This window comes from Lampris incognitus, chromosome 8 (assembly GCF_029633865.1).
Source record: "Lampris incognitus isolate fLamInc1 chromosome 8, fLamInc1.hap2, whole genome shotgun sequence".
Lineage (NCBI taxonomy): Eukaryota > Metazoa > Chordata > Actinopteri > Lampriformes > Lampridae > Lampris > Lampris incognitus.
Genome location: NC_079218.1, coordinates 44,417,883 through 44,431,668, shown reverse-complemented (window position 1 = coordinate 44,431,668; position 13,786 = coordinate 44,417,883). Strand labels below are relative to the sequence as shown.

The following is a 13,786-nucleotide window of genomic DNA, read 5'->3' as shown; positions in this document are numbered from 1 at the left end:
TTATGGGATAATGATCACTGCCCACTGGTGACTTACTAAACACCTCCCAGGTTGTGATGCCCACAATTCCATTTGATGCCAGTGTTAGATTGATTGCACTTTCCTTATTTTGAGTTATACCTAGTATTCCTGTCATTCACATATACTAATTCCTTATCCTCTATGATCAAAGCATCTGTTCTTACACAGTGCGTTTAGGTCTCCACACCATACTATTACATGGGTTATAGCAATTAATACTAATTGATCCTTTCCTTACCACTATTGATTTTGTTTTCCCTAAATTACAAGATTAAACCTCGTCCCATTCTGCACAAAAGTTGCCACACCCCCACTACCTTTCCCCGATCTTATCATCGCTAATTGCTGTATAACCCTGTATTACAAAATCCCACAGCAGTCTCAGCCTTATTTCTTGTATGCATATTATATTGGGTTTATCTTTATAGATGTGATTTTTTGAAAATTCCTGGCCATTGGCATTCCACTGTAATATAATTAATTCCATGATCGTCCATGACCCCATAATTGATAGTGAGCCAGAAATCCCTCCAGTTAACATTTCCTCAACTTCTTCCCATTCAAGACCCTCGGCTCCTGGATATTTTCTGTTGATGTAATTATTTTTGCTATTTTCTGTCATCCTGTCTGTTTGTGCAGAACACGAACAATACAAACTCACCCCCCCCACACACACACACAATCAGCGTGTCTTCCTTTACTTTGCTGCATCCCTCACATGGTTTCATTTTGTTGTTCTCTGGACTAATTAGCTTCGCTTTAGATTTGTCTGGCTGCACCACTGTTGTTGTAGCTGCTTCGGTATATGTAATCCCATGAATGATTCAGTCGCTGTTTCTCTGCTGCCCTCGTATTGGCCTCGCACCACCGGTAAACGGAGCTGTGCTCCCCTCCACAGTCGCAGCACTTAAGTTTAGCTCCTGTCTCACACGTTCCACATCCGTATTCACCGGCATGTTTTCCACATCCTCGTTTGCCTTTGCACATTGCTGGTACATGCCCCATACTTGCGGCATTTAAAGCACCTCATATAGGGCCTTACCTCGTACCTCAGTGGTTCTCAACCTTTTTGGGGTCCTGGACCCCCTGCGTATTTTTGATCTACCCTGAGGACCCCTCCACCTGATCTTGGGGGAGGGGGGTTGCAATTTGATAGAAACAGTAGAAACTGCATTTTAAATTGCATTATAGCATTTATTCACTCTTTGGGGCAAAAATAAGAGCTTTCAGTTGTAACTTAGATGTAGTTAACAAAACAGAATTATTATGCAGTAACTTTCAGATATATGTAACAAAACAGAATATGTATTCAGTAACTTTCAGATATATGTAACAACAGAATTTTTATGCAGTCACTTTTAACAATGCAAACGGGAGCGAGATCTCTTACTAAAATACAATAAATTACACTTGTGAAACAGATGTAATTAGAGAAAAAAGTCCTGTTACCCTTTATAGTTTAGGTAGATAAAGGTCTCAGTCACATTTGAGTAAAATAATCCTATTTCCATAAATGTCATAGGATCTTTTTTGTAAAGATATTTTATTTTCACGGACCCCTTGCAATTACACCGTGGACCAATAGTGGTCCGCGGACCTCCGGTTGAGAAACACTGTCGTAGCTCATATACCCAATACATAGACGGTAATCTTGTATAATCGTAGAACCACATTACTGACAGACTGTCACGTTTCTCGCCATAAGAGTGGTTTTCAGGCGTTTTGCCTCGGCCACTTTTGCTCCCACCTCTTTTCCTTTAGTCTGCTCTATCGGCACACTAGCGGGTATTCCCCAAATTACGCCTCGGATCACATTTTTATCATCAATCAGCGTTCCTTGCACTGGTTTACCGTCCATCTGTTAATTCTTAGGGTCTTATATCATTGCCTTGTTGCACACTGTCCTCTCGCACCCTTCACCCCAACTATCAATCTGCATGTTGCTTTGGTTTTGTTGAACCGGGTTCCACTTGCCAAATAAAGCACCTTCTTGAACCAGTTTAATTATTGCGTTGTAGTCTTCATGTCGACTTCTTCTACTATATTTTGCGCGTCATTTTCTTCTCAGCGTGAACCTTCATTTTGCTGCCTGTTTTTTTTCCCTTCGCTTTCGCCTACCTACTGCTAATCTTCTCTACAGTATTCAAACCTTCATTTTCCCCGCCACCTACTTCCACCCCCATTTATGTATTCTGTCTACATTGGTTTAGATAATGGAATTATTGTGTCGCTATACGGCTCATGTTTGCTCTACGAGTCATTGTGTTTTCAAATCCTCACTTCGTGATGCGTCACTTCCCTCTGCTGTGTCCCGTCCGTACACATCCGGTTGCGTCAGCAGCGTGGAAACCCAGCTCTCGCGAGAACTGCTGTTTGGACTTTTAACTCCTACGTCAACAAAAACGAAAACACGCTCGGCAGAGACCTGCTTTAAACGTGAAGCGGAAGCCATTGGCGTTCATCGGAGGAAGTTTCTGTTTCTGAGCATGAGTGTAAAACTTTCAGAGGGGGCAATTGAGGTAGTTGTAATAAAATGCACGAACTATGGCGTTTGTTAACTTGCTAACTGCCTTGTCGCTATGTTGGATTATAGCAGGAACAGCAGTAGTCCGCTATTCGTTTAGCACCCCAGTGAGATAGCTTTCTTTAGCAACCCTAAGTCATTTTACTGATCACACTGCGAAATATGTACAACAAAATAGTTAGAATCACGATACTGTGACAGTGGCAGAGCTGATAGCTTCAATTAATGAAATGGTATTGCAACAATTAGACACCCAAGGTTGATGCACAGAGAAAGAAGAGACTAGTGGTAAAAAATGTTGCCGAATCTGCCTGATGGCATTTAATAGTCCTGAAAATATTGACCCCAGCGCAGTCAAGCCTTTTCTATTCCCTTTTATTCTGCCCAACAGTGGTTATTGTCTATGGACTGTGATAACTAGACCTATTGTCATGCTAAGGTTGTGGTGAAGTTGCATGTTAAGGATTGTTTGTGCAAAGTAAAGAGACAGTGTTTTTTTTTTTGTTTGGATATATCGTCACCTTCTTAAAATAATGGCCTACGTCATATTTTCAAGTTTTTCAAAAAACAGAATAAACTGAAACACATATAGAATATATGATATTTCTTAATCATTTCACACAAAAAGGTTATGACAATATATGACTATTGACATACAAATAACGCTGTCATAAGAAATATAATATATTCTATATTTGTTTCAGTTTATTCTGATTTTTGAAAAACTTGGAAATATGACTTAGGCCATTATTTTAAGAAGGTGACGATATGTTAGTTTAGCTATGAGTGTTTTTGAAGTTCTTGTAGTTTTTGGATATCTGTTTTTGTCGTTTTGTTTCACTTTTGTGGGCTGGGGAAACGATATTTGACAAAGTGTTCCCAATTCCTGAGAGTGAGGCCAGGCTTTAAGTAACAAAAATTCACTATTTTTGTTAAGGCCCTAGCCACCGGCTCTGATGTGACCAGTCCTGTGCTACAGCTGCTGGTGAGTGCTTTTGAGGATTCCACCATACTCAGAAAACAAACTCCTGCAGTCCTACAATACAACAGTTACATCTTGGACTAACACTTAGTACTGACACTCAATTACAATAACATCTCACTACATGCCCCCAAATTAGTAGAATTAAAGCCCAGTTTTGGCTTTATAATCTCAAAGTTTTGCTCTTCTGTTGTTTTACACATGCACTTGCCTCTATGTGGTTTCTCAGAATATCAGACGGATGGAGACTGCCTCAGGTACAGCCAAGTTTCGCCTCATGATGAGTGATGGCCTACACTTCCTGTCCTGTAAGTATCCCATACAACCAGACCTCACTTACACTGTGATTCTTTTGTCTATTTGTAAACTGTTTAAAGCTGCCTCAGGAGTTTTTCACTGGTTATTCATCTGTCTCAGTTTAATTTCATACAAAACCTGTTGAAACAATTTATGGCACACAGATGACATACATAACCAGAATTAGATAACTCACTACATTGCTGCATATCTTATGTTAGAAGTGATAGGGGTTATAGCTTGCTTTTTCCACTCTTCTTTTCTTACTTGGACTGGTTTTCATTGAGTAATGATTGGAGGCGTGGTTAAGCAGGGTATATAAGACGACGTCACCGCCTCCTGGAATTTGATAATGGCGGGAGGTTGCATAAACGCCTCGGGATACACCGCTTTGAAAACGCGGTACAAATTCACACCATTCCAGCCTTGAAGGACTATGAAGAAAACCAAGTTTCTTTTATTTTCGAGGATCCGTTCACTATCAACCTAAACTGAACTAAACTACTGTAACGTGCATGGATAAGAAGACACGCTGGCCGCTGGCTAGCGGGTCTGACCCTTTAGTCGAGCGGTTAGCGATGCCTCCTGCGGTGCGGGCGATACGAGTTCGCTTCCCGGCCGCGGCAGTTCCTGTGGTTGCGTTGCCCCCCGGATTCGCTACACTACCAAGACAGTGTCCGCTGCTAACGGAAGCCGAGACCCACGTGGCCGAGGCCTTGTCGGTGGGACATGTTAACTGCTAGCCTGCTACCTCAGCAAGCTAGCGGCTAGCCCACCTTGGCTATCTCTCTCGTCTTGGAAATAAGTCCTTTTTGTTTTTTTCCATCTTTTCTGCACACTCCAGGTTAAGACTAGTATTGCGTGCTTAACCCTTAACTCCTAGACCCGGCTAGTCCGTAACATAATTTGGGGCGCTCGTCCACGATTTATTTGAAGATTAAGTGCATATTAATGTTTGATGAAACCGGTTAGCGATTAGACGTCAGTAGCGAGTGACAGCCAAGCATTCTGTTTGTGAGAAGAGGCACAAATGAGTTGGATTCAGCGCGGAAAAGCCGTATGTTGCTAGGCTTAGAAGTAGGCCACGGACATACAGCTACGTGCAGAATAGCTGCGCGGTGCTAACTTCTCACTTAAAACAGATGGTTGCGTATATATGTAAAACTAAGCTAGCTAGAAGGGAAGTTAGTGAATGCATTTATCGTGTCTGTTGAGGTTAAAAACGGGGATATAGGTCTACTGGTTGATAACAGGTTGGTTTGGCTTGTTAGCTGATAGCTACTTGACTAATGGTGGCAGGTGTTTTACTGGTGTGTATCGGTTTTGGGTCTTTGAGTAACGTGAGCGCTCTGTTCATATCAATTTCTGGGAATATTTCGATTTATGAGCTAACATTTGTTGCAGGTTATAAGTTTTGTCGGTAAGGCTATTTGGTAATAGTGTAACCGGTTATTTTCTTGCCCGGTGCGGGATTCTATACAGGGTGTGCTGAACCACAAGGCGACATCACTAACCGCTCAGCTAAAGGGTCAGACCCGTTAGCTAGGGACTAACGTGTCTTATTAGTAGTTTACAGTCGCCACCCTCCCCAGAAGCGCGCCCTCGCGCTTTGTTATTCCCGCGCTCCGAAGAGACTTCTGAGGATCTGCACACTTCCGGATCCCACCGTTGCCACCAATGTAACCGGTTATTTTCTTGCCCGGTGCGGGATTCGATACGGGGTGTACTGCACCACAAGGCGACATCACTAACCGCTCGGCTAAAGGGTCAGACCCGTTAGCTAGGGCCTAATCGGTCTTATTAGTAGTTTACAATAGTTAGCATAGAGGTAATTTTGCGAGAGTCTTGTCTCTTTTGGTTAGCCTAACTTTTGAGAGAATTTGATAATGATAACCATGGCAACCTTCAATGTAGAGGAGTTTAGTGGGAGTGATTTTGGGCGCAAGGAGTTGCATAAGCTTAAAAAGGAAGATTTGCTTTCAGTAGCTCAATATTGTGAGGTAGACGTCACTCCAGAGACGAAAAGGCCTGAGATTGTGGCGACCACAAGATCACGTACATGAACGAGCAGAGCGAGAGAGAAAGTGGGGAGCAGGTGTTTCAGCGTGAGTTAGCAAAGCTGACATTGGAGCAAGAGAAGCTTAAAGTGAACAACATTGACTTACAACATAAGCGCAAAGCTTGTTTTGATGTTTCTAGCTGTTTGAGACTTATGTCAAAATTTAACGGAGATTATGTGGCCTCTTTCTTTGACGCTTTTGAGAAAATTGCCAAAGAGCTAGAATGGCCTGAGAATAGGTGGATGTTGCTTGTCCAGAGTGTGCTTGAGGGCAGAGCCCAGGAAGCTGATGCTGCGTTAGATGCTTCTGACAGCAGAGGCTATGATACTGTGCGGAAGGTGGTTCTGGCAGCCTGAGGTGGTGCCAGAAGCCTATCGACAGAAGTTCAGGTCTCTGCAGCGTAAATCAAGTGAAACGTTCCTTGATTTGGCTAGGCAACAGGAGGTTGTGTTTGACAGGTGGGTAGCAAGCACTAACACTCACACCTTTCAAGAGTTGCGGCAACTCATGCTGGTGGAGCAGTTCAAAACCAGTTTACCCCGGCATATGGAGATGCATCTAAATGAGATGGGCATTACTGAGTTAAGAAAAGCTGCTATGGCAGCAGATTCTTATGAGTTAACTCACAGAGAAATGTCATGGAAAGGAAAGTTTGGGAGACAGGATAGGAGGCAGGCTGCAACTGACAGGCCTGGTGAGGCTGTCATGACAGAATCTATGCCCACCTCTGTTCAGTCTCCAGGGCCAGGGAAAAGATATGAGAAACATTTTTTTTCCCACAAAGATGTCATTGCCATTATTGCAAAAAACCTGGCCATATAAAGTCCAGTTGTCACGATCTAAAGAGGAAAAATGGAAATGGGAAAATTGTGGGACTGATTAGAGCCCAGACTCAGATCAGTTCCTGTGAATTGGACAGTTTGAACCTGCCTTCCTACCCAATAGTGGACGAACAGTTTCTGGTGCACCTGATGGTGAAGTGGTCCCTATATCAATTTTGAGGGACACAGGTGCCACACAGTCCTTAATGGTTCAGGGTGTCATAGACCTACCGCCCACCACCTATTTAAAAGCTTCTACCCCAGTGAAGGGGGTAGGAGGTGGTTTTGTTAGTGCCCCTCTGTAAATGGACCGGTAGTGGTGGGTATCGTTCCTTCCTTGCCAATTGAAGGAGTTGCCTTCATGTTGGGCAATGATTTGGCTGGTAGTCAGGTTTGTGTGACACCTGTTGTGAGTGAGACACCTTGTGAGGTCTCTGAGACCATGGCTTTGGAGAAAGAACATCTGGAGGTTTTTACGGCATGTGTGGTGACACGTGCTCAGGTGCTGGCTGCTGAAAAGGGAAATTTCAGTGAGCAGGATAAACTGTCTGGTGGTTTGGCTGATACCTTTTTTGCTAGACTAGCTGAGGTGCCACCCTGTTCCCAGTTTTCTTGGGAAGCCCTTATATCAGAGCAAGGAAAAGATCCTTCTGTAGCTTTATTAAGACAGACGGCTGATAATGCTGAGGACATGAAGGCTGTGGCTGAAGGTGTCTTTCTCCAAGATGGGGTCTTGTTGAGGAAATGGCGGCCTCGTGATTGTCCTGCGGATGAACCGTAGGCCGTTATGACTCAAATTGTGTTGCCTGAGAGTTTCAGGAAGGATGTCCTGCGTTTAGCCCATGAAGTATCCTTGGCAGGATATTTAGGCATCCGTAAGACGCAAGAGAAAATCAGTAGACATTTCTGCTGGCCCAAAATGCATAAAGACGTGGTTTCGTACTGTCGTAGCTGTCATGCTTGTCAGGTTGTGGGCAAGCTCAACCAGACAATTCCAGTTGCTCCTTTCTGCCCTCTACCTGTTATGGAGGAACCGTTCTCAAGAGTACTTATTGATTGTGTTGGCCTTTTGCCAAAAATGAAGAAAGGGAATGAGTATCTCCTGACTATTATGGATGTGGCCACCAGATTTCCAGAGGTGGTGCCAATGAAATCACTTAAGACCAAGGTGATAGTGGAGGCTCTGCTCCATTTCTTTTCTTGGGTAGGTTTACCTCTAGAAGTCCAACATGATCGTGGGTCCCACTTCATTTCTGGTGTATTCCAGGAAGTGATGCAAGAGCTGGGAGTTAAACAAATTATGTCATCTGCCTATCATCCTCAGTCCCAAAGTGCAATCGAGAGGTATCATCAGACTTTAAAGTCTATGATTAAGACCTATTGTGTTGGTTGCTCAAATGACTGGGATGTAGCCATACCATTTTTATTGTTTGCTGTCAGAGACTCTGTGAATGAGGCTACAGGTTTTAGCCCTTTTGAGCTGGTTTATGGACATCAAGTGAGAGGGCCACTGAAGATGGTGAAAGAACAGCTGTTGCAGTCAGCTTTGCAGAAAGTTGCTCCTGGTGGGGTTTTGCAGTATGTAGTGTCCTTCAAGGACTGGCTGCATGCAGCTTGTGACTTAGCCAGGAATAACTTGGAAGCAGCTAAGGGAAAGGTGAAGGCTCACTATGACAAAAAGGCAGTGAAGCGTACCTTCAAAGCAGGAGACCACATTCTAGTGTTGTTGCCCATGGGTGGAGGTAAGCAGGGGGTGAAATTCTATGGTCCATATAAGGTAATCAAGAAGTTGGGTGATTGCAGTTATGTTGTTGAGACACCCGACCGGAGACAGAAATCACGACCTTGTCACATCAATCTCCTGAAACCTTATTATACTCGTGACAGTCCATCCGCTGTGTGTATCACATCTCAGGTAACTGTGGAAGAGGAGGAGCGTGAGGATGATGGGGTTGGGTCAGTTGAACCAGTCACAACTGGGCTTAAGAATTCCAATGCCCTGGCCAATCTCAAGGGAGTCACTGAGTTATCTCACCACAGAGCAGAAAGAGGATGTATTGCATCTAGTGGATCAGTATAGTCCTCTGTTTAACGATACCTCTGGCTTAACAAATTTAATAACTCATGATGTAGACACTGGTGAGGCAACCCCCATTAAACAGCATCCATACCGGATTAACCCACAGAAATGGGCTCAGGTGAAACCAGAGTTGCTCTACATGGGAGAAATTGGAGTGATCGAGCAAGGCTCAAGTGAATGGAGTTCTTCCTTAGTCCCTGTTCTCAAGCCTGATTTAACTGTGCGTCCTTGCATTGATTACCGAAAGGTAAATAATGTAACTAAAACAGATGCATATCCTATGCCCAGGCTGGACGACTGTATTGATAAGATTGGCAATGCACAGTATGTGTCGAAATTTGACTTGTTAAAGGGCTACTGGCAAGTCCCATTGACAGAAAGGGCAAAAGATGTGTCTGCATTTGTGACACGGGAGAGTTTGTATTGCTGTCAGGTTCTCCCGTTTGACATGAAAAACGCACCGGCAACCTTTCAGAGGTTAATGAATTTGGTAACCTCCAGACTACAGAACACTCACATATCTAGATGATGTGGTTTGCTATAGCACTTTGTGGTCTGATCATATCGGCCACATGAGACAGCTGTTTGAGTGTCTTAAACAAGCAGGGTTGGTAATCAACTTGTCCAAATGTGAGATTGGAAAGGGGCAAGTCACATATTTGGGGCATCAGGTCGGTCAAGGTTCAGTGAGACCAAGGACTGCCAAGGTGCAAGCCATTTTAGACCTGCCTGCTCTGAAAACAAAACGCCAGCTAATGCGCCATTTGGGCATGTGTGGTTTTTATAGGCGGTTTGTTCCCAACTTCGCAGCTGTGACAACACCGCTTACAAACCTGTTGAAGAAGGGAGTTAAGTTTAGCTGGTCAGCGGATTGTCGGACAGCTCTGGAAATGGTTAAAGCTATTCTAGCTATTGAACCGGTGCTGGTTGCTCCAGACTTCTCTGTCCCATTCAAGCTTGCAGTGGATGCTTGTGATGTTGGAGTGGGGGTGGTGCTGCTACAGACTGATGGGTCAGGAATAGACAGGCCTGTTGCATATTTCTCCAAGAAACTGAATCGCCATCAGAGGCGATATTCCTCCATCGAGGCGGAGGCCCTGGCTCTTGTCCTAGCAGTCCAACACTTTGAGATGTACGTCTGTAGTGCTGGAGCTGATCTAGTAGTCCTCACTGACCACAACCCACTTACGTTCCTGTCAAAGTTCAGAACATCCAGTCAGAGAGTGTTCCGTTGGAGTTTAATTTTACAACCATATAACCTGACGGTAGTGCATTTTCTAGGCAGAGAAAATGTTATTGCGGACACCCTGTCAAGGGGATGAACATGGTTTGGGTATTTTTGAAAAGTTTGGGAATGCATTGCTGATAGTAATGCACTTGAATCAGTGGAGTTTAAAAAAAAACGAATTATATTATAACCGTACATTAGTCTTGTTGTTTTAAGAAATGAGAAAATAATATAAAAAGGATAAAAAAAAACTGTTGAAACCAGTTTTTTTTTGTAAGGGGAGGAATGTTAAAAGTGTTAGGGGTTATAGATGCCTCTTTTCCTACTTACTTGGACTGGTTTTCATTGAGAAATGATTGGAGGTGTGGTTAAGCAGGGATTATAAGAGGACGTCACCGTGAGGTGTGGGTGCGCCTCCTGGAGTTTGTTAATGGCGGGAGGTTGCATAAACGCCTCAGGATACGCCGCTTTGAAAACGCAGTACAGGTTCACACCATTCCAGCCTTGAAGGACTTTGAAGAAAACCAAGTTTCTTCTATTTTTGAGGATCCATCCATTATCAACCTAAACTGAACTAAACTACCAAGACAGTGTCTGGCCGAGGCCTTGTCGGAGGGACCTGCTAACTGCTTGCCCGCTACCTCGGTAAGCTAGCCCACCTCCGCTATCTCTCTCGTCTTGGAAATCAGTCCTTCTTCTTGTGTCTTCCCTGGTTTCCATCTTTTCTACACACTCCAGGTTAGGACTAGTATTGTGTGTTTAACCCCTAGACCCGACTAGTCCGTAACACTTAAAAACACTTGTATTTCCAAAATACCAGAGAGTGAATATACTAGATCTTTGCGACAAGAGGCAATGCTTACGTGAAATGAAGTTATTCTTCTTTCAAACACTTCCACTTTTGTCCATGGGTCATGCAAAGCCAACAAAAATCCCCACTCGTAAACTTGTAAAGCTGCATGTAGTAACTTAATATTTGTCAACAGCTGAGATAGATGAATACATGTAAAAACTCCCAAGAGTTATATCATCACAAGTCGGAGAAAGTATAGAGCAGAAGTATAAAAAGATTTGTGATCTGGATATAGGACTGGTTGATGAGCGTGTAACCCTGCGGGGGGAAAAAAGTTCCACCTTTTTTCTTTCTTTCTTTCTTTTTTTTTTTTTTTGTCTCTCTGTGTGCCCATAGTAAATTAACGAGAAAGATGAGCTCAAATGGTTGGCTATTCACTTTTTGAATATGTGCATGTGTCTATGTGTGTAGCTTTTATGCTGGCCACCCAGCTAAACAGACTGCCTGAGGAGAATATCTTGGTGCCGCACTGTGTGTGTAAGGTGAAGAAGACCATCACCAACACTTTGTCGGATGGAAGGTTTGTGTTCTTTCCTTCTTCTGTTTTGTTCTTTGGCTTCTCATTGCATTTTCACATTTAATCAGTTTGTCAACTATCATCATCATCAGTTCCATAACCTATGGAGGTCGTAGGAGCACAGCTGATGCTTCAACAGGTTGAGTTATCATTGTGTTTCAGTAGGGGGAGCATCTGGTGGTCCCTATCTCCTCTCCAGGTATGTTGGTTCACAGAGGAACTCATCCGCCCTTTGACAGGTTTTGTTTTTAGTCCTGCTGGGTGTGGACACACCCTCATCACAACAAACCAAGGGTTGAAGTGGGGGTGCTGGTTTTGTCGCCGATGGCAGGGCCGTCTTAACAGCATTCTAGGCCCCCGGGCAAAGCAGTGCACTGGGGCCCCTACCTACACAACCACTCACAGGAATAAAAATGTAAATTGTCAATAAAATTAAACATATATTTATTGGTACTTTCAACAAAATCAGTGTTTAAACATTGAGTTGAAGTGACGTTAACATATATGCTTTTACATTATGTGGCGTGTGAGATACATACACATACATGCACATGTGGTTGCAGAGGTGATCGTGATACTAAATCAGAGGCGAATGCCAATGTCCACTTATCATAAAATTAACATTAATATCGTTCATTATCTTTAGTAAAACACACGCTAAATATGCGTTTTCAAATAACAAATATTTATAGTATTTATTTGTTCATTGACAGCAAGTCACAACATACATAGATTAGCATGGGGCCCCTATGCTCGTGGGGCCCCCAGGCAACTGCCCAGCGTGCCCATGCGTTAAGACGGCCCTGCCCAACGGTTGCAGTTTAACGTTGTACCCAGGACGTAACTCACTTGTCAACTATGGTCATGGGTTTTTTTGTTATTTCATTATACATATGTGTTTCAGAAACGTGGTGATTGTGCTGGACATGGAAGTCATAAAGTCAGCGGAGGAGGTTGGAGAGAAAATTGGAACTCCTTCTTCTTATGGTTCAAGGGGTAAGGTGTTGATTCTAGTTTATGTACGGCTATACATACATTTATGTATGGCCGTACATAAACTAGTGACAATAAAGCACTGTTGCCATAAACAAGTCAAGTTAATTAAAATTCCTATGTCATTTATTCGACATACAGATATGTCTAAATCTACCCAGAGGCCTGTTCCCAGTCCCACTGTCTCACCATCCATTTCACCAGCAAAATCACCTGGACCCTCACGTAATTACTACAGTGGTAAGTGTCAAGTAAATTTATACATGATGGTTATGCTGTTCTGGCACAACTTTAACCATGAACCATGAGAACAATTACACTTAATCTTCTATTAAAGATTATTATTTTGCAGCACAAATGAGAGGTATGATATGCTGGTGTAACCCATCGTGTGCTGCTCAATGGAAAAACATTGAAGAGAGGATATCTTCCATCCCCATACAGACAATCTTAGCTGATAACAATCTACAAAGGCTATATAAACACTATGGATAACTCTCAAAACATGGAAAACTGTTATAAAAGAATGTAAACCAGAGGGAGATATTGTAATTCTTAAATGGTGTGCATATGACTCAGATTTTACACCAAATAAGCTAGATACTAGATTTAAGGACTGGACAGCTAAAGGAATAACCGCTCTATGCAATATAATGAAAGAAGGAACACTGCTCAGTTTTGAAATGCTTAAAAAGAAACATATATTTGAAAAACAAACTTCTATCGATATCTGCAGATGCAACATTATGTTAATATGAAGATGAAAAAATGTAACCGAGGCATGTACTTGTCTGATAGAACTGTTTAGAAAAGCATATAATTCAGATACTGATAGTAGAATCATTTCATGCATGTATAAGGGTCTGTTAAATCTTAAAATACATTCGACTTTATGCATTAAAACAAAATGGGAGAAGGAAGGAGGGACAACAATATGAAGGTATCAATGGAAGTGTACTATTTGGCAGAAATGTAGGGAGTTTGGTTGGAAAAACCTGATAAGGTATTTTATTACACCCTCTCAGAAATCACGTTCTGATACTAACCTCCCTGTTTGCTGGAGAAACAGGAGAAACCAAAATGCAAACCACTACCACATTTTCTGGGATTGCCCTGTTATCAAAGACTATTGGAGAGTAATACACAATGCCCTACAAGACATTTTTATATCTGAAATACTCCTAGATAGTTGTACCTAGACTATTCATTTCGCAGTGTTGTAGTCAAGTCACTAAACATCGATATCGAGTCTCGAGTCCCCAAAGAAGAGTCCGAGTCGAGTCCCCATTACCTGAGTCTGAGTCATCAAGATTGAGTCTGAGTCGAGTTCCAAGATGGTCTCCAGTGCTCCGCTTTGGCACCGAAAAAAGCTGACATACAAATGAAAAAGGTCTACATGAAACAAGAATG

The 13,786-nt window shown here is 42.8% G+C and overlaps 1 protein-coding gene across 1 annotated transcript in view; it reads left to right on the top strand.

The window, feature by feature from the left end:
* Positions 1 to 2,423: 2,423 nt before the first annotated feature.
* Positions 2,424 to 13,786, top strand: part of LOC130116409 (replication protein A 70 kDa DNA-binding subunit-like) — a 55,368-nt gene continuing 44,005 nt past the window's right edge. The window contains exons 1-6 of the mRNA XM_056284322.1: positions 2,424 to 2,540; positions 3,483 to 3,530; positions 3,757 to 3,835; positions 11,278 to 11,386; positions 12,288 to 12,379; positions 12,518 to 12,616. Coding sequence (XP_056140297.1) covers positions 2,508 to 2,540; positions 3,483 to 3,530; positions 3,757 to 3,835; positions 11,278 to 11,386; positions 12,288 to 12,379; positions 12,518 to 12,616 — 460 coding nt within the window. The 5' untranslated portion in view covers positions 2,424 to 2,507. The remainder of the gene's footprint in view (positions 2,541 to 3,482; positions 3,531 to 3,756; positions 3,836 to 11,277; positions 11,387 to 12,287; positions 12,380 to 12,517; positions 12,617 to 13,786) is intronic.